The sequence below is a fragment of the Stegostoma tigrinum genome, chromosome 5 (assembly GCF_030684315.1).
Source record: "Stegostoma tigrinum isolate sSteTig4 chromosome 5, sSteTig4.hap1, whole genome shotgun sequence".
Lineage (NCBI taxonomy): Eukaryota > Metazoa > Chordata > Chondrichthyes > Orectolobiformes > Stegostomatidae > Stegostoma > Stegostoma tigrinum.
This window is the reverse complement of record NC_081358.1, coordinates 13301351-13322178: the sequence shown is the minus strand read 5'-3', so window position 1 is coordinate 13322178 and position 20828 is coordinate 13301351. Positions and strand designations below refer to the sequence as shown.

The following is a 20828-nucleotide window of genomic DNA, read 5'->3' as shown; positions in this document are numbered from 1 at the left end:
GGGTGTGAGGGATGTGTTGCGGGAAATGCGGTCAAGGGCGTTCTCGACCACTGTGGGGGGAAAGTTGCGGTCCTTGAAGAACTTGGACATCTGGGATGTGCGGAAGTGGAATGCCTCATCATGGGAGCAGATGCAGCGGAGGCGGAGGAATTGGGAATAGGGGATGGAATTTTTGCAGGAGGGTGGGTAGGAGGAGGTGTATTCTAGGTAGCTGTGGGAGTCGGTGGGCTTGAAATGGACATCAGTTACAAGCTGGTTGCCTGAGATGGAGACTGAGAGGTCCAGGAAGGTGAGGGATGTGCTGGAGATGGCCCAGGTGAACTGAAGGTTGGGGTGGAAGGTGTTGGTGAAGTGGATGAACTGTTCGAGCTCCTCTGGGGAGCAAGAGGCGGCGCCGATATAGTCATCAATGTAATGGAGGAAGAGGTGGGGTTTGGGGCCTGCGTAGGTGCGGAAGAGGGACTGTTCCACGTAACCTACAAAGAGACAGGCATAGCTGGGGCCCATGTGGGTGCCCATGGCCACCCCCTTATTCTGTAGGAAGTGGGAGGAATCGAAAGAGAAGTTATTGAGGGTGAGGACAAGTTCTGCTAGGCGGATGAGGGTGTCAGTGGAGGGGGGCTGGTCGGGCCTGTGGGACAGGAAGAAGCGGAGGGCCTTGAGGCCATCTGCATGCGGAATACAGGTGTATAGGGACTGGACGTCCATGGTGAAAATGAGGTGTTGGGGCCCAGGGAATTGGAAGTCCTGGAGGAGGTGGAGGGCGTGGGTGGTGTCATGGACGTAGGTAGGGAGTTCCTGGACCAAAGGGTAGAAAATGGAGTCCAGATAGGTGGAGATGAGTTCGGTGGGGCAGGAACAGGCTGAGACAATGGGTCGACCAGGGCAGGCAGGTTTGTGGATTTTGGGAAGGCGATAGAAACGGGCTGTGCGGGGTTGGGGAACAATGAGGTTGGAGGCTGTGGGTGGGAGGTCCCCTGAGGTGATGAGGTCATGAATGGTGTTGGAGATGATGGTTTGGTGCTCGGGTGTGGGGTCATGATTGAGGGGGCGTTAGGAGGTGATGTCGGACAGTTGTCATTTGGCCTCGGCGATGTAGAGGTTGGTGCGCCATACTACCACTGCGCCGCCCTTGTCTGCGGGTTTGATGGTGAGGTTGGGGTTGGAGTGGAGGGAGCGGAGGTCTGCTCGTTCTGCAGGGGAGAGGTTGGAGTGGGTGAGAGGGGTGGAGGGGTTGAGGCGGTTAATGTCTCGATGGCAGTTAGAGATGAAGAGGTAGAGGGAAGGTAGGAGGCCTGGGGGTGGTGTCCAGGAGGAGGACTTGTGTTGGAAGCGGGTGAAGGGATCAGTGGAGGGAGGTTTAGGTTCCCAGTTGAAGAAGTAGGCATGGAGGTGAAGGCGGCAGAAAAACTGTTCTATGTCCAACCGTAATAAAAAAATGTGAGGCTGGATGAACACAGCAGGCCAAGCAGCATCTTTTGTGCTCCTGAGATGCTGCTTGGCCTGCTGTGTTCATCCAGCCTCACATTTTATTATCTTGGAATTCTCCAGCATCTGCAGTTCCCATTATCTCTGATACTATGTCCAACCGTGACTGGTATTCGTTGATATGTGGTTGTAGGGGGACAAAGGTGAGCCCCTTACTAAGGACTGACTGTTCGTCCTCAGTTAGTGGAAGGTCTGGGGGAATGGTGAAGATGCGGCAGGGTTCAGTGTGGCTGTCACCTCTGGGGTTGCTGGCTGTGGAGGTTGTGGGCGGAGCGATGAGGTTGTCGGCCGTGGGCGGGGTCACCTTTACCAGGATGTTGTCTGGATTAGAGTGTAAATAGATATAAAGACAATTGGACAAACTTGGATTGTTTTGGCTTGAGTTTCAGAGACTGAGGAGTGACTTGATAAAAGTATATAAAATTATGAGAGGCATAGGTAAGGTGGGCAGTCTATATTTAAGGCATAGCTGGATAGGTTCCTATTAGGCAATGATAGATTTTCAAGTGTAGACAGGAACGTGGATCTGAGCTTACAATCAGATCAACTATGATTGTAGCAAATGGCACAGCAAGGCCTCGAACTGCTTCTAATTCATATGTCCTTTTCCAGTTAACTTTACGATTTCTTTTGGGCCCTACTCTTGCTGCTCATTTCCATTATTCTCTCAGGGCACTTGGGTTAGCAATTGTAGAAATTCCTTAATTGGCCTTGACTCGGACGGTTTTCAGAGGATAGTGATTTGCATTCGCACATAACCGGGCCAGACAAGGGTGATAACAAAGTGTGGAGCTGGATGAACACAGCAGGCATAGCAGCATCTCAGGAGCACAAAAGCTGACGTTTCGGCCTAGAACCTTCATCACAAAAGGGAGATGGGGAGAGGGTTCTGAAATAAATAGGGAGAGAGGGAGAGGTGGATCAAAGATGGATAGAGGAGAAGTGGAGAGGAGACAGACAAGTTAAAGGGGCGGGGATGGATCCTGCAGAGGTGAGTGTAGGTGGGGATAGGTCAGTTCGGGGAGAACGGACAGGTCAAGGGGACGGGATGAGGTTAGTAGGTGGAAAATGGAGGTGCGGCTTGAGGTGGGAGGAGGGGATAGGTGAGAGGAAGAACAGGTTAGGGAGGCGGTGACGAGCTGGGCTGGTTTTGGGATGCAGTGGGGGGAGGGGAGATTTTGAAGCTTGTGAAGTCCACATTGATACCGTTGGGCTGCAGGGTTCCCATGTGGAATATGAGTTGCTGTTCCTGCAACCTTGGGGTGTCATTGTTGTGGCACTGCAGGAGGTCCAGGATGGACACGTCGTCTAAGGAATGCAAGGGGGAGTTGAAAGGGTTCGCGACTGGGCGGTGCAGTCGAGCGGAGGTGTTCTGCAAAGCATTTCCCGCAACTCATCCCTCACACCCCGTTCCCACAATAACCGCCAAAAGAGAACATCCCGCGTTCTCACATACCACCCCACCAACCTCCGGATACAATACATCCTCCTCCGACACTTCTGCCATCTACAATCCGACCTCACCACTAAAGACTATTTTCCATTCCCACCCTTGTCTGCCTTATGGAGAAACCACTCTATGGGACTCCCTTGTCCGCTCCACACTCCCATCTAACCCCCACCACACCCAGCACTTTCCCTTGCAACCGCAGGAAGTGCTACACTTGCCCCCACAGCTCCTCCCTCACCCCCATCCCAGGCCCCAAGAAGACTTTCCACATCAAGCAGATATTCACCTGCACATCTGCAGGTACTGCATCCACTGTACCCGTTGTGGCTTCCTCTACATCAGGGAAACCAAGCGGAGACTTGGGGACTGCTCTGCAGAACACCTCCGCTCGGTTTGCAATAAACAACTGCACCTCCCAGTCGCAAGCCATTTCAACTCCTCCTCCCATGTTCATCATGAGCCTCTCGCAGTGCCATAATGATGCCACCCGAAGGCTGCAGGAACAGCAACTCATATTCTGCTCGGGAACCCTGCAGCCCAATAGTATCGGGTCTAGGCCCGAAACGTCAGTTTTTGTGCTCCTGAGATGCTGCTTGGCCTGCTGTGTTCATCCAGCTCCACACTTTGTTATCTTGGATTCTGCAGCATCTGCAGTTCCCATTATCCCAGACAAGGGTGACACTGTTATCCAGGTGGTAGTTTTCCTCACGTCACACTGTAGGCCAATGGTTAATTGCAGATTTTATTACCCAAATGTAAGTTCTGCCCACTGCCAAGAGCATTAGCCTGAAACAGAAAGAAAATGCTGGAAGAACGCCAACAGGTCTGGCAGCATCTGAGAGAAAACAACGAGTTAACATTTCAGTTCCAGTGAGCCTTCTTAGCAACATTTGCACCATCTTCGAATTCAGTTGTTCGCTTAAAGTACAGCTTTGACAATTCGTAAGTAGTTTTTTTTCACAGAACTTCTGCAGCGTGGAATAATGGTAAATCGAAACCTGGGCCCCCACTTTTGTGCGCAGGCGCAGTTCCGGGCGGCCGGCGGCTGTGCGCGGGCACAGTGCTGCGCAGGCACGGGCTCCGGACGGCCGGACACTGTGCACAGGCGCGGTTCCGGGCGGCCGCGTGCAGTGCGCAGGCGCGGTTCCGGGCGGCCGGGGGCAGTGCGCAGGCGCAGGTTGCAGTTTCGTGCATGAGCCAGCCGGTGGGCTGAGTGTCAGTGAGCCGTGTTCCTGGCTCCTTTCTCTGGATTGGGAATCTGAGGATGAGGTTGGATTGTGAGTATCGAGATGAATAACGTTTCAGCATTGGCACGGTGTTTGGAGATCGAAGCAGCTGTGCCTGTTCAAGCCGCGGCCGGCGTTCTGCGCACTTTCGTGGTTGGAAGGCATCGACGTTCGGATAGCTACCAGCCCTATTTCTTGTTGAAAAGTTCCACAATTTGTGAGTGTTGTGTAAGAAGTGGGTCCGTGTGTTTAGCAAGCATTTGTCAGGGAACGATAATTCTGTTGGCATCAACCTGCTGATGTTTGATTTTACTTTAAACCGTCCTTCCAATAAAAACGACAGTGTTCCCCTTGCACCATGATAACCTGGTGAGAGCTCACTCCATTGAGGTGAGGGTCTTCACTGTGTTCTGTCAGGCTACAGAGCTCAGGCCAGGTATTCACATACGACCGTATATGCTTACAGCACTTACCACCCTGTCACATAAACAAACAAGAAAATGTTGATCTTGCTTGAATATGAAATTAAGTTCTTTTTCCCTATACCCTTCTTCCCTCCTCTGTCCTTTTCCCCCTCCCCCCAACACACACACTCACTCACTCACACTTTGGGGTGCAGGTATCTCTTTAGTTACTGGCTTAGGAACAAGATTTATAGCTTACAAAACAACCTTTGAGAATAAGTTTACATCAGAGCAAAATTGTCTACATTGTCTTCTAATAGGCCCTATTCATTTATATTATTATTAACTATGTTGCCAGTGACACCGTTTTAAGTGTTGGTGGCCTGAAGGAATTGCAGCTGTGTGCATCTGACCCAGTTTCTCAGGCAATGATAAACCCTTTTGAGGAATGCCTGTTGTTTGTCCTCTATACAGAGCATATCTAATGCAAGTATGTGCTTGGCATCTGCTGTCTCCTACCTTTTCTTTTGAGGCTCTGAAATTTCCCTCTTGTGTTATTTCTCAGACTACACATTAATTAAACTTTCTAAAATAGTAACTTGCTTTTCAGCATACCACAGACCAATTTAAGTTACCTAGAAATAGGTACAAATGGAAAACTGAAACCATTTAATTTTATATTGGAAGCTTTTTTACCTGAGATGAGATGTTGCTGTTTATTTGAGTGAATGGACAGTCAGAATTAAAACACAAAGGTTAGTATTAGTTTTTGTAGTTCACATAATGTTTACATTAGAATATTTTATTGGAATACTTTTACATAACATGAGAATTAGGAGCAAGAGTAGGTATTTCGGTCCCTCAACCTATTCCACCATTCAATGCAATCATTGCTGGTTTCATTTCAGCTTCAACTCTGTTTACTGCTCATTTCCTGTAACCCTTCAATGTGTTACTAATTTAAAAATCTGTCTATCTCCTCAAATTTACTCTGTCTATACTCTCCATTGCTACAGGAAAAAGCCAACATAATCAAAGACTTCCCCACCATGCTTATATATTCTTCCACCTTCTTCCATTGGGCAAAAGATACAAAAGTTTGAAAATAAGTAACAAATTGAAGGATGGCTTCTTCCCCGTTTTACCAGGCTTGTGAATGGACCTCTTGTATTTTATCATCATAGAATCCCTACGGTGTGGAAACAGGTCCTTCAGCCCTACAAATCCACACCAAACTTCAGTGCATCCTACCCAGACCCATCCCTGAGCACTGTGGGCAATTTAGCATGGCCAAATTACCTAACCTGCACATCTTTAGACTGTGGGAGGAAACCCACGCAGACATGGTGAATGTACAAACTCCATACACACAGTCGCTGGAGGGTGGAATCGAGCCTGGGTCCCTGGCAGTGTAAGGAAGCAGTGCTGACCACTGAGACACCATGCCACCCAATCCTATTACGAATTTTGCAAGTTTCAATTATATCCCCTATCATTCTTCTAAACTTCTGAGAATACAGAGTTGATCTTTCTGTGCATCTTCTCTGTAGCTGTAACACTATACTCTGAATTCTGTTCTTTCACCCTGATGTAATTATGTAAGGTATGATTTGTCAGGATAGCGTACAAAGAAATATTTTTCACTGTATCTCAGTACCCGTGACAATAACAAGTCAAATCCAGTCTACCCTTGCACCAGCCATACTCTGGGGTAATGAGTTCAACAGATCACAACTGTTTTTCAGAAAAGAAATTTCTCCTCATGTCTGTTTTAGGATTAGCAGTAGCAGATTTAAAATTACGACCTCTCATTATAGATTGCTCGACAAGAGAAAACATCCTCTCTATGTTTACTTTGTCAATTCCTTTTAGCATCTTTTTTAAGTGAGGCAGAGATGGCTAAACAAAAATTAAAGGAAGGGATTAAAGTTTTTTCTTAGGTTTTGAAGGCAGGAGATTAAATGGACAAAATAGTTTTGGAAGAAAATCCAAACGAAAGGGAAAATTTTTTAATCTGTGCATGGAATGTGGGTGTCACAAGCAAAGCCACTACAGCATTTCTTGTCCATCTTCAATAGCCCTAGAGGGCAGTTAATGTTGAGTCTCAAGTCACATAAGGGACAGACCAGGTCAGAATACTAAAGAATGTTAGCGATCTATATCAGTTTTTATGACAAATAATAGTTCCAGAAATGGTACCAGTGAAATTAACTTTTAATTCCAGATTTTTCTCACTTTCAATGACAGAAATCATGTTGAATTTATTGATTGAATTTAGGTTCCACCAGCTACAATGCTGGAACTTAAACCCAGGCTCTAGAGACATTACCCTGGGCCTCTGGATTGCTAGCCTATTATCACTATCGTCTCTCCTGATTAAGTGATTAACCCTTTATAAGTTGATGTGAAAAACTAGGTACCGGTGTCATTAATGAAAAATAATTTGGAGATGGAGAAATGGGTGTATTATGTCTGGGGAAGCACAAGATACATTTTATAGATTTCAAAATACATCTTGAAGTTCTTGAGGCACAAAGAATGATTGAAGCTGATCAAATTTAGTGGATGCACAGTACCAAATTTGATGTCAGAATTCTACACCTCGTAATAATTGGGAGCTGGGCAGTGTGGAAAAAAGAATATATGAAGAGTCAATCTCTGATTGCTAAAGATCAGTAAAACTTTCAGTGGTAGAGGAATGAGTTAGAAGCACATGTGGCAAATAAGATAGAAGATCTTGTTATCAAATCTGATGTCAAAGTAGAACAAGACTTTTGAGGCTGAATAGGACCAGGCTACAATTGGAATCGGGGAGTTAGTTAATAGAATCAAGTGTTGGTTTGGAGAAAAAAATATGGTTTCATTGTTACTGATCCTGATTTGTGGGAAGACTACTACTTAAATGTAGCAGCAGTCAGATGGAAAAGCAGCAACTCTAGTTGGTAGTTACAATTGGCAAGAGTTGATCATCATTGGCCACATTGGAAGTTGATTGTTTCAAATTGTAAGATTTTGCCTTGAATTTTTGATTTCAAGACTACATTGTTCATCACTTTTATCAAATGAAAAGGAAGATATTGGACATCAGTGAAGCAGTCTGCAAGAGGGTTTAAGAGTAAAAGACTTTGTCTTGCGCATATTGCTATTAATCTGCCAGTGAAAAGTAACTTCCTAAAATTTATTCTCTTACCCTGTAGCAGAACATTCGGAAAGCTAATCTAATGGAATTTTTAAATTTTGTTAAAGGACTGCCATGGTGCTAATTCTGGTCCCCCTACTGCTTTGAGCTCTTTAAATTGTCAATATATGTCCCAGTAACCTCTTCAAGGCAGTAAACTGTGATGGTACTGTGGTTGAACTAATTACGTGACTGAAGACATCCAGGGAGTTCCCATAATTTCTGGTAATCTGCTCATTGTAATTGTTAGCTTCTGAAAAGGGAGATCAAGTGAAAATTTACAATAACCTGATCAAGAAGTTTGCTTTAGAAATTGCCTGAAGTGTTTTTGAAAAACAGTACTTTTAAAAGATGTGCCACAGCTAACTTGCAAAATGGTCAAGTGGATTATAACAATTGATTTGGTGAAAGGGGGTGGAAATAATTCCTTAAATCATTTTAAAGGAAGATGAACAATTATCTGAGAATTAGTTAGTTTAGAGGGTTACGGGCCTGACTACACACAACTGCCTTTTTCAAAGAATCCATAGAGGTCTTGTTAGTCAAATAGCACTCTTTTCTGCTCTATGTTTCTATGATTCTGTGAACAAATCCATCACATTTGATGGGTTTCAATGCAGACTGCATGGAATCTGTTTGACAACATAATGAAAAGCTATGCATTTAGCTTTGCTGTTAATCATGTTTGGTAAAGTGGGAGCACAAAATTGCATTGAGATTGATTATTTTAGGGGTAACACCATGTTGTTACTGATCTATTTCATTGCGTTTAATTGTGAGGTTGTCCATTTTGGGTCAAAAGGAAAGATCTGAGTATCAGGAATAAGAAAATCTTGCTGCAGTTACACGTAGTATTCCAGATGTGGTCTCAGTAAAACCTTATACAATTTCGGTCTCCGCTCTTAAGCAAACATATACTTGCATTGGAGGTAATACAGTGAAGATTCAATTAATTTGTCCCCGGAGTGTGGTGTTTGCCCAATGATGAGGCAATGCAAGTTGCGTCTGTATTCTCTGGGATCTAGAAGAATGAGAAACAATCTCATTGAAACATGCACGATTCTGAAAGGTCTTGATAGTCTTGATCATATTAATGATGGAACAAGCTTAACAAGGTATATGGCCTGGCAGCAGCTGTGGAGTGAGAAAGAGTTAACATTTTGAGTCCGGTGACCCTTCAGAACTTCTTCAGCTTTTGGACTTGAAATATTAACAATATTTCTCTCACTATAGATGCTGCCAGACCTGCTGAGTTTCTCCAGTAATTTCTATTTGTGCTTATCTCAGATCTCCAGCATCCTCGGTTCTTTGCTTAATTTTAGCATTTATGGTCTGCTCCTGCACTGTTTCTTGTGACCTAGTATTACTTAATTGGTGTAAAACTAGAACAGCAGCAATCCCAAAAGGATTTCAAGTATACAAATCACTATGTTATTGAATTTGCAAAGAATGACCAGAAATTCCACGGAAGGAAATTTTAGCTATGGGTATACAAAACCCTCCGGTTAGGCCTTAGCTGAAGTGCTATGTAGATTTCTGGGCACTGTATGTCAGAGAGGATGAATTAACCTGGGAAAATGTGCAGCACAAATTTACCAAAATATTAGCTGAACTCAAGAATAGATTGAGCTGAGGTTACGTCAATTTGACTTGTAATTAATGTAAGATTTAAATTATTATTTGATCAATGGTTTTAAGATTGAAGTAGAGAGATACTAGCTGCTGGTGGATGGAGCCTAGAGCAAGTGATATAATCTTGTAGCCAGAGGTACAGTGATCTTGTGCAGTGGTAGTATCTGTATTTCTGGGTCAGGGAAGCCTGTGTTCAAGTTCCATCTGCCCCAGAGGTGTGTCATGACATGTTTGAATTGGCTGATTGAAAATATCTATAATCAGACCCAAGCCATTCAAAAGAGAAATTAGGAAACATTTATTCAAATCAAGGCTGCTAGAAGTATAGGACAATCTCACACAAAATGCAGTGGATGCTAGTTGAAATCGTTTTAAATTTGAGGAATCGGCTTTGTAAATCAAGTGTACAAAAATTATGGAGACAGAGCAGTTCTGTACAATTTAAATGTGGTTTAGTAGTGAGTGGCTGCTTTTGTGTGTTTGGCCTGTACCCCTAACTGTGACAGGTATTTCCTTGAAAATAAAACCTGCCATTAATTTTGTTTTTAACTATAAGGTACAGCTGCTGTAAGACCATTTACTGCTGAGTGAAGTTCTGTTTCTTTTATCATCTGAATTGTTTAAGTTCTTATTTTGTTCGCGAACAAACATTTATGTCATCAAATACCCACATTTGAAGTTCATTGGGGTAGAAATTGTAGACTATAGCACACATGGAGAACCTGCAAATTTTGCTTCTGAGATTGGAAATGAAAGAAATGGAAATGAAATAACATTATCCATGTGGATGATGAGTCTCAAGGGGTGGTTTTGTGATGCAACAACATGCTCAGTGTTCTTGGTATTGTTACAAATAATGTTTCTCTATCAGCTAAGACCATCATTAACACCTGAGTATTTTACAATTTTGTTATAATTACACTGTCAAATATCAAAATCAAGATTTTATGTTTTATTAATTAACATCATATGCAGGTTTTGTGTGTTGCAAGCACATAGTATTCTCAATTTCTTCACTAAATTGTCATCCCTTGAAATACTCACGGTGTCTTGTTTGTGCAAAATTCTTTCTGCTAGCATTTTAATAACATTGACGTGTTAGAAGAAAGGGAATCATGGCAACACCCCCCGTGCCTGGTGCCGGGATGCCTGGAGCATTTTCTGGACCCCAGGGTCAGGCTGGCCGTGAAGTTAACACAGCTTCCCTTTGCCGAATTGGCCAAGAGACGGTGCAAGACATTGTCTCGAGAACCATGGAGATCTTCCAGCTTCTCAGGAACATGCAGGTCAGTGTCTGCTTTTTACCTGTGTTGTCATTGCAACACAGATATTGTGAATGGAGCTAGAATTCTGAATCACTGCCAACTGCGTGGCAGTCAATGATAATAGTATTCATTGTAGAAGAATTGAAAGGAAAGTTAAAAGATGTCTTTTCCCACAGTGAATAATTTCCACTTTGAATATGACACCACAGGCTGCTTTAAAGCCATAACTTCAACTTAAAAAGGAATTGGGTTAATATTTGAAAAAGAATCAAAAAGAATGAGATGGGTTTGGATGGTTTTGGTCAGTGAATGACCACCAGCCAGATGACCTGCTATGTTACAATTCTTGTACAAGTTGTTTGAGTCTCAATTTGTAGATGAGTATCTAAATCTAAAACATGCTTGTTGCGTGACCAGTTTCCAGTAGTTGATTCCTGGTTTGCAAATAGGGGAGTAAATAAATTAATATGAGAATTGAATTTACCCCCTATGTATGCTTTAAAAACTCCGACAAGTTTGACAGGTACTTCCAAATGAAACACTTGTCTTTCAGAGCAGGTATTTCCTTCTCGGTCATTTTTTTTCCTGTTTACATTTTTGGAATATTTTATTTTCTGAAAATTTAATAAGTTCTCTTACTCTGAAAATTGCTGGTGCCAACTCAAAAATGATTCAAAAGGAACAATCTCTTCTGTCTTGTTCCAGTTACTTTTTTCATTGACTAGCATTTACTTACTGATTAATTAGACTGTGGTACTGCTGAATCCAGAAATGGAAAGTTGACAAATCAAATGTGCTGTAGCTTATAAGCTCTCCCAGTCTGAGTGAATAATTGCTGCAGAAGCAGATTCTGTTGTTGCAACATTTTTTGTGCGTGATGCAGTACAGTAGCTGTGAAATAAATGTCAGTTTTTCCAATTTGTAGTATAATGCCAACATTCTGTTTTTTCCATTTGCAAATGCACTTTGGCTGGAGAGAAGCCAGATATTTTAGTTATTGCACACCCCACCACCCTGTAATCCTCCAACAAATAGAAACACAAATGCGTGTTTAATATCTACAAGATAAAGGGCTGGACATGCTACTCTGTTGAGTTCCCAGTATTTTTGTCACCACCTTAAGTGCGCCACAGTGGCTCAGTGGTTAGCGCTGCTGCCTCAGCGCCAGGGACCTGAGTTTGATTCCACCCTTTGGCGATTGTCTGTGTGGAGTTTGCACATTCTCCCTGTGTCTGCGTGTGCTTCGTCAGTGTGCTCCACTTTCATCCCACAGTCCAAAGATGTGTGAGCTAAGTGGATTGGCCATGCTAAATTGCCTGTAGTGTTCAGGGATATGTAGATTAGGTGGGTTAAGAGTGATGGGTCTGGTTGGGATGTTCTGAGGGGCGGTGTGACCTTGTTGGGCCAATGGACCTGTTACCATACTGTAGGGATTCTGTGATGATCTGACCGTAGCAGGTTATCTGTGTCTTAATTTTACTAACTAGGAATTGGGCAGCTCTGTGAATTTCAAGTGTCGAAGGTAGACTTTCACATTCTATTGGGTATCAGATACTTGAGTCATAAAGCTGGTGTGTTAACCTTAATGAAGGCAGTCACAAAGGCATGGAGCCATTTAACTAAAATACACAGGAGACAGTTAAAAAGTAAAACGGTAGAAAAGCAGTGGTGTACATTATGGGAGATTCTTCGTAATTCTCAAAGATTTATTCCGCTTAGAAAAAAAGCTGCTAGAAAAATGAACCATCAAAGGTCAATAAAGAAATTAGGCATAATATTAAATTGATTGTCTTTTGTTTCAATGTTGCAAAGCTTGGTGGGAAACAAAAGGATTGAGAAAATTTTAGAAATTTTTAGCAAAGGATGAGAAAAATGTAGTAGAAATTAACCAAGAATTTAAGAAATAAGACCAGGAGTAGACCATATTGTCCCAGTTTATTATTCGTACAATAATACATGATCCTGTACCCAGTCCAGTTTAGCACCTGCATCCATACCCCTGCATTCCCTGAGAGACCAAGAATTTTTCTTTGATATAAACACACTTAATATCAGGCATCCTCAAATAGAGAAGATTCACAAATGGGCTTTTAACGTATTAAGTTTTCAAAGATTATTCCCTTGTGTGCAACTGAGCCTTTGTGTCATGGATTCCCTAGCTGAGGGAAATAACATCGGTCTGCTGCAGCCATCTTGTCAGTATGTGGTATTTTTCAATGATATATTTTTTCATTCTCCTAAACTTCAGGGAATATAAACTCAGTCTGTCATCATTTGAGAGCCAGCAACCAACTTAGTGAACCTTCACTGTTCTACCTCCCAATTCAAGGAGATCTTCCTTTCAATGTGGAGACCAAAACTGTTTACAATAGTCCAGATGTGATCTCATCAAATCTCAGCCCAATTCTAGAAAGTTTTCCATATTCTTATACTCTACTATGCATGTAATAAAGGCCAGCATTCCATTTGCCTTCCTGCTAGCCTGATGTTGTTCCTTCTGAACCTAGGATGATAGAAAAAAAACAGTAAGAATTTTTAGACGTATAAAAAGCAAAGTGATTGTTTTACCCTTTATCCTTTAAAGTGGTAGAGACTTTGAACAAATAATTTGTTTCTGTCTTTGTGGTAGAAGACATTCAATTCATGTCAGTGACAGAAATCAGGGAACAAAGGGGAGGGTGGAATTTAAAGTAGGGACACTAGGGCCAAAGTGCTGGACAAACTAATTAGACTAAAGTTTGACAGGTTCCCTGGACCTGATGTCCTGCGTCCTAGGATTTCAAAAAAAATGGCTATAGTAATGCATTGGTTGTAGTCTTCTAAAATTGTCTAAGTCCTGGAAAATCCTAGAAGTCTGGAAAACTGCAGAGGTAATAGCTCCATTCAGAAAAGAGGAACACTGAAAGTAGTAAACTATGGGCCAGTTTGCCTAACAATTTTTATTAGGAAAATGTTGGATCCAGTATTGAAGAAGGAGTATGTATAAGGAAGGCTATAATACAGTTAAGCAGAGTCAGCTTCGTTTTATGAAAGGGAAATCAAACTTGCCAAATTTATTGGACTTCTTGAGCATAATAAACAGATTAGATAAAGGATAGCCAGTACATTTGTGGTGTATTTGTATTTAGAAAAAGCATTCAACAAAGTGCCACATGAAAAGTTACTGTGCTTTAGTATATTTTTTCTATTACACAGCTCTGGATTTGGTGGGCCCTGATCCCATGTCTCGTAGTCCCGAAGAAGGAACACTATCACTGAGCCAGAAGAGCTCTCGTTAATGTGGTTTAGAACATAGAACGTATAACCGTTCGGCACAGTACAGGCCCTTCGGCCCACAATGTTGTGCTGACCTATTATCCTACGAAGATCAATCTACCCTGCATACCCTACATTTTACTATCCTCCATGTGCCTATCCAAGAGTCACTTAAAAGTCTCTAAAGTATCTGACTCCTCCACCACTGCCGGCAGCGCATTCCACACACCCACCACTCTGTGAAGAACCTACTTCTGACATCTCACCTATATCTTCCACCTATCATCTTAGTTAATGTGGTGGTTTATCACTGAAACACATTCATATGAGGATTTTCTCTAACAACAGAGGTTTACTATATAAAAGAAGAAATTAAATAAACCAAGTTGTATAAGCTTAGAAGACAGTTGGAAAGATCTCAAATACATGTCTCAAACTGTTTCCCAACACTATACTTTAGAGATAGTGAAGAGAAATGGTAACTTCTCTCAACTCTTCAGCATTCCTACTTAACTGAGGGGTAAAAGGATTCTGGGTAATCCAAGATGGCAGATGGGATAACAGTTGGGCTTGTAAGAACTGTTCCTTTTTTTTTGAGGTAGTTTCAGTGTTGGAGTTGAGTTCCTCATTCCAGGAGCAGTAATTACAGTTTCATAATCTATTGCAATGTTGTGAAACTTTGGGAAATAAAATCAAAACATTAACAATTTAATAAAGAAGGAAGGGAGACAAAGGCAGTGACCACGTGGTGGGAAGTGAGTGAACCGAAAAAGAAACCTACGCTGCTGTCTGACTCAGCAGTGAACCTTCACAGCTGCTGCCTCTGCTGTTTGATTTCAAGTACTTCTGTATGTCGGAGCTCATCTAAGGAAAATAAAACAAACAGCAAAATTCACAGAGATAACAAGGTGTGGCGCTGGATGAACACAGCAGGCCAAGCAGCATCTTCGGAGCAGGAAAGTTGACGTTTCGGGCCTAGACCCTTCTTCAGCGGGGTCTAGGCCCGAAACGTCAGCTTTCCTGCTCCTAAGATGCTGCTTGGCCTGCTGTGTTCATCCAGTTCCACACTTTGTTATCTCAGATTCTCCAGCATCTGCAGTTCCTGTTATCTCTGAGCAAAATTCACAGCTGATTTTGTAGAAATCTGTGTGAGGCGATCACAACAGGGGAGCAGCTAAGTGGCTTTTTTTTGTAAATCTACAATAGTGAATAGAGTGGGTTCTTTTGATTACATGTTCTTATTGAGATCTGTCTCTTAACGAAAAAGGTACCAAATTAGCCTGAAACAGTGTTTTTAGAGTAGTAAGACTGCTATTTCTGGGTCTGTAGATTAAAGTGCAAAGATGGTCTTTCATAGAATGATGTGCTCTTCCTGTTGGGTGTGAGACTAGGAAGAGTTTCCATGTTACTGATGATTATGTCTGCAGGAAGTGTGCATGATAGGATTCTCAATCAGACCACATGGATTTGTTGGAATGGGAGTTAGAGGCAGTGAGGAATTTGTGGACGCTAGGGGTATGATGCATGGCAGTTGCAGGATGTGAGATAAACTGAAGATCTAGGTCAGGCAGATGGATTACTTCTAGGAAGTTAGGAGAGGAAGGCAGGTAAGTGCAGGAGTCTCCTGTGTCTATCCCCGTCTCAAACAAGTATGCTGTTTCAGATACTGTGAGGGGTGATGGAGTCTCAGAGGAATGTAACACTGACAACCAGGTTTCTGGTGCTGAGACTGGCTTGAATGTAACGAGTGGTATGCTAGGTTTCAAGCAATCAGTTGTGGTAAAGGATTCCTTAACCAGAGGCACAGATGTTTCTGTGGCCAGCTGCGAGACGTCAGAATGGTGTGTTGCCTCCCTATTGCTGGGATCAAGGAAACCTCACAGGGTGCAGAATATTCTCAAAAGCGAGAGGGACTAGTAGGAGTTTGTTGTACACATTGGAACTAATGACAAAGGAAGAGATAAAGATGAGATACTGAGAAGAGGAATGTAGGAAGTTAGGAATTTAAAAACTAGATCCTCGAGGATCGTAATTTCTGGATTATGCACCATGCCACAAGCTAGCGAGTTTAGGAATAGGAGTCTAGAGCAGATAAATGTGTGACTGAGGAGCTAGTGCAAGGGAGAACGCTTTGGATCATTAGAATCTCTTCTGGAGTAGAAGTGACCTGAATAAGGAGGGAATTAATTTGAATTGGAATCTAATTTGCTAGCGGGGAGATTTGCTTGAGCTGCATGGGAGAATTTAAGCTAGGGGATGGGGTGGGGGTGGTGGGGCAGTGGGGAGTTTGGGGTGTGGGAGGATGGGTGAGGTCCAGGGAGATAGTGAGGAAAGAGACCAGTCTCACTGATACTGTTGGGAAAAGGAACAAAAACAAAGTTGCTGGATCAGCGTCTGCAGTTCTTTTGATTATTATCTGTTGGGAAAAGGAGAAGCCAAACAGTCAGGGCGGGCAGGAACAAAGCAGAGAACGAGGTAGGACTGATAAATTAAACTGCTTTTATTTCATTGCAAGAGGCCTAACAGGTAAGGCAGATGAATTGAGAGCATGGTTGGGAACTTGGGACTGGGATGTCATAGCAATTACCGAGACATGGCTCAGGGATGGACAGGACTGGCAGCTTACTGTTCCAAGCTATAGATGCTATAGGGAGGATGGAAAGGGGGGCAGGAGAGAAGGGGAATGGCGTTTTTGGTTAAGGATAACATTACTGCTGTACTTAAGGGGGATATTCTTAGGAATACGTCCAGGGGTGTTATTTGGGTGGAACTGAGAAATAAGAAAAGGATGATCACCTTGTTGGGATTGTACTATAGACCCTGCAATAGTCGGCAGGAAATTGAGGAACAAATTTGTAAGAAGGTCATAGTTACCTGTGAGGTGGTTATGATAGGGGATTTGACTTTTCCAAACATAGACTGGGACTGCTGAAGCATAAAGGGAGAGGAATCTAAGCATGCACAAGAAAATTTTCTGATTCAGTATGTGGATGTACCTACTCTTGGGAAAGAAGGCAGGGCAGGTGACTGAGATGTCAATGGGGGAGCATTTTGGGTCCAATGACCATAATTCTATTAGTTTTAAAATAGTGATGGCAAAAGATAGACTGGATCTATAAGTTCTAAATTGGAGAAAAGCCAGTTTTTGATGGTATTAGGCAAGAACTTCCACAAGATGTGCGTGGATGTCCGCAGATTAACGGAATGGCTATAAAATGGGAAGTATTCAAAAATGACATAATAAGAGTCCAGAGACAGTATGTTCCTGTTGGGGTGAAGAGCAAGGCTGTTAGGTGTAGGGAATGGTAGATAATTAGAGAAATTCAGGTTTCAGTCAAGAAAAGGAAGGAAGAATATGTCAGTAGAGAGAGCAGGGACTGAATGAATCCCTTGAGCATTTTAAAGGCGTGAGGTGTATACTTACGACAGAAAGTGGACATGAAATAGCTTTTGACAAACATGGTTCAGGAGAATCCAAAGTGATTTCAACAAATACATTAAAGACAAAATGGTAACTAGGGAGAGAGTAGGTGCCCTTAATTACCAGCAAGGCTGCCTACATTTGGAACTGCCGGAGGTGGGTGAGATTCACAATAAGTAGTTGTAAGATACAAAATGAGTAGTTTGCATCAGTGTTTACCATGGAGAAGGATATGGAAGAGTTAGAATGTGGGGAAATAAGTAGTGACATCATGAAACCTGTCCATATTACAAAGGAAGTAGTGTTGGACGTCTTAAAATGCATGAAGGTGGATAAATCCCCTGGACTTGATCAGGTGTACCCTAGAACTCTGTGCGAAGCGAGGGAAGAGATTGCTGGGCCTTTTGCTGAGATATTTGTATCATCGATAGCCAGAGGTGAAGTGCCAGGAGACTGGAGCTTGGCTCATGCTGTGCTACTGTATAAGAAAAGTGGTAAGGAGAAGCCAAGGAACTGTAGGTGAGCCTGACATCAGTGGTGGACACGTTGTTGGAAGAAATCCTGAGGGACAGGATTTACATGTATTTGGAAAGGCAAGGACTGATCGGGGTTAGTCAACGTGGCTTTGTGCATGGGAAATCAGGTCTCACTAATTTGATTGAGTTCTTTTAGAAGAAGTAACGGAGGGGATTGATGAGGGCAGAGCGGTGGATGTGCTCTGTATGGACTTCGGTACGGTGCTTGAAAAGGTTCCTCGTTAATCTGTGTAGCAAGGTTAGATCACATGGAATACAGGGAGAACTAGCTATTTGGATACAGAACTGGTTCACAGGTTGAAGACAGAAGATGGTGTTGGAAGGTTGCTTTTTCAGACTAGAGGCCTGTGACCAGCGATGTGCCACAAAATTTTTGCTGGATCCACTGCTTTTTAGATGTGAACATAGGAGGACTGGTTAGTAAGTTTGTGAATGACACTAAAATTGGAGGTGTAGTGGACTGTGAAGATTGTTACCTCAAGGTACAATGGGATCTTAATCAGATGAGCCAATAGGCTGAAGAGTGACAGATGGAGATTAATTTAGATGAATGTGAAGTGTTGTACTTTGGAGAGGCAAATCAGGGCAGGACTTGTACACGTAATGGTAAGGTCCTGGGGAGTGTTGCTGAACAAAGAGTTTGGAATGTTGGCTCATAGTTCCTTGAAAGTGGAGTCACAGGTAGACAGGTTAGTGTAGAAGGCATGGTATGCTTCCCTTTATTGGTAAGTGCATTGAATATAGGAATTGGGAGTTCATGTTGCGGCTGTCCAGGACGTAGTACTTCACAAGTGGATGAATCAATGTGCAATTCTGGCCTTCCTCCTATAGGAAGAATGTTGTGAAACTTCGAAAAGATTTATGATTTGCTAAGGTTGAAGGGTTTGAGTTATAGGGAGAGGATGAATTTGCTTTTCCCTAGAGCATTGGAAGCTGAAGGCTGACCTTAGAGGTTTATAAAATCATGAGGGGCATGGATAGGGTGAATAGACGAAGTATTTTCCCTGGGATGTTGTAGTCCAAAAGTAGAGGGCATAGGTTTAAGATGAGAGGAGAAAGATTTAAAAGAGGTTTAAGGGACAACTTTTTCATACAGAGAGTGGTGTTTGTATGGAATGAGCCGCCAGGGGAAGAGATGGAGGCTGGTATATTTACAACATTTTAAGAAGCATCTGGATGAGTATATGAATAGGAAAGTTTTAGAAGGATAAGGGCCAAAAGCTGGCAAATGGGCCCAGATTTATGTAGGATATCTGGTCAGCATAGTTCCAGTTGGACTGAAGGGTCTGCTTCCATCTGTATATCTCCTAGACTCTGACTCCTTGCAGTTTCCCTATCATGGACTATAAAAACAATTCAATGAGTCTTTACTAAAGTCTACCATCGTGAATTTCACACACATCTGTAAATCTAAACTTTCACTTTCTTAATTCTGATAACCTGCAGATTTCTAACCAAACCCTGCTGCTTTGAAAGCTAAAACATTCACTAAGGTGGTTTCTTCCTTCAACTAGCTTGAACTATTCCAGATAGAGAAATTAGGCTTGTTTCTAAATTTAATTCTGTCTTCTGAACGGAATTGTTAAACTTTTAATTTGAAACCCAAATCCTGAAAAAGGCATTGTGTTGAGTGTGTTGTATGTCTTTCAGCACACGTGTTCCTGTGCGTCTGCTATCCTTGCCCTTCTGGATGAACAAGCTCACAGGCTTGGAAGGCGCTGTTACAGGAGCTTCGTGAGTCTCTGCAGTGTGTCTTGTAAATCATACACTGCTGCAACTGTGCTTTGATGGAGAGTGAATATTAAAAGTAGTGAATAGTATACCAATAACATGGACTAATTTATCTTGGATGCTGTTCAGCTTTTCGAATATTTTTGGAGCTGCACCCTTCAGAAATGTGGACACTCCTTATTTGTGCCTTGTAGATGGCGTGCACGTATTGATGAGTTACATGCTGCAGAATTCCTTGCCTCTGACCAGTTTTTGCAGCCACAGCATGTTGGTGTTTGGTTCAGTTCGATTTCTGGTCAGCAGTAACTAGCAATTTGTTGGTAGTGGTGAATTCCGCAATTGAAATGACATTGGACGTCATGGTGATTGTTAGATTTCCTACTTTTGGAGGTGGTTATTGTCTTGGCACAAACATTACTTGCCACTTATTAGTCTAAGTCTCATTGTCCAGACCTTGCAGTGACACGGACTGCTTTAGTATCTGAGGAGTCTCAAAAAGTGCACTAAATTTGCACATGGCTGCAGATTCTTCTCAAAAGATTTTTCGTTCAGTGTCCCCTTAAGGAAGGACCTTGGTGCAGGGCTATATAGCAGCTGTTGTGTGGCAGCCTATTGTATAGCAGTCTTAACAACAGCCACCTAAAAAAGTCCACATAAAGGATATTAATTGCCTTCATCAGCACCGATCCTTGTGGCACACTGCTGGTTACAGGCCTCCAGTGTGAAGAGCTACCCTCCAACACCATTCTCTGTCTTCATCTTCGAGTCAGTCCTGTAAACAAATGTCTAGTTCTCCCTGTATTCCATTTGTTCTTACTTTGCTGACGGGTCTACCATGAGGAACCTTGTTGAAAGCCTTCCTGAAGACAATATACATCATGTACACCACTCTGCCCTCAACAATCCACTTCATTACTTGCTCAAAAAACTCAATCAAGTTAGTTCTCCCAGGTGAAAGTAGAAGATCCTGTGTGAGCTTTGAAGAGGAGCAGGGAAGCTTTACTGTGTCCTGGCCATTACTTATTCCTTAATTCATACTGGATTACCTGGTTATTTTCATATTGCTATTCTGGCAGCTTGCTGTACACAACCTGGCTGTGGAATTTCCTGCGTTACAACATTGACTATACTTCCAAAATATGTCATCACCTTTGGGACATCCTATGGCTATGAAATGTATTGTACAGATTTCCGTTTTCAATGTTTTATCTGCTCTTGTCCTTCTAGGGTAGAAATTCCATA

At 42.7% G+C, this 20828-nt stretch overlaps 1 protein-coding gene across 3 annotated transcripts in view; it reads left to right on the top strand.

Annotated features, from left to right (window-relative positions):
• The first annotated feature begins 4091 nt into the window (after nt 1-4091).
• The window catches only part of med30 (mediator complex subunit 30), a 45250-nt gene continuing 28513 nt past the window's right edge, over nt 4092-20828 (top strand). For 2 of the 3 annotated variants that reach the window (XM_048530128.1, XM_048530126.1), the window contains exons 1-2: nt 4092-4381; nt 10456-10664. In XM_048530128.1, the coding sequence (XP_048386085.1) occupies nt 10494-10664 (171 nt within the window). In that variant the 5' untranslated portion in view covers nt 4092-4381; nt 10456-10493. The remainder of the gene's footprint in view (nt 4382-10455; nt 10665-20828) is intronic. The other variant, XM_048530127.1, reaches the window with a different exon arrangement.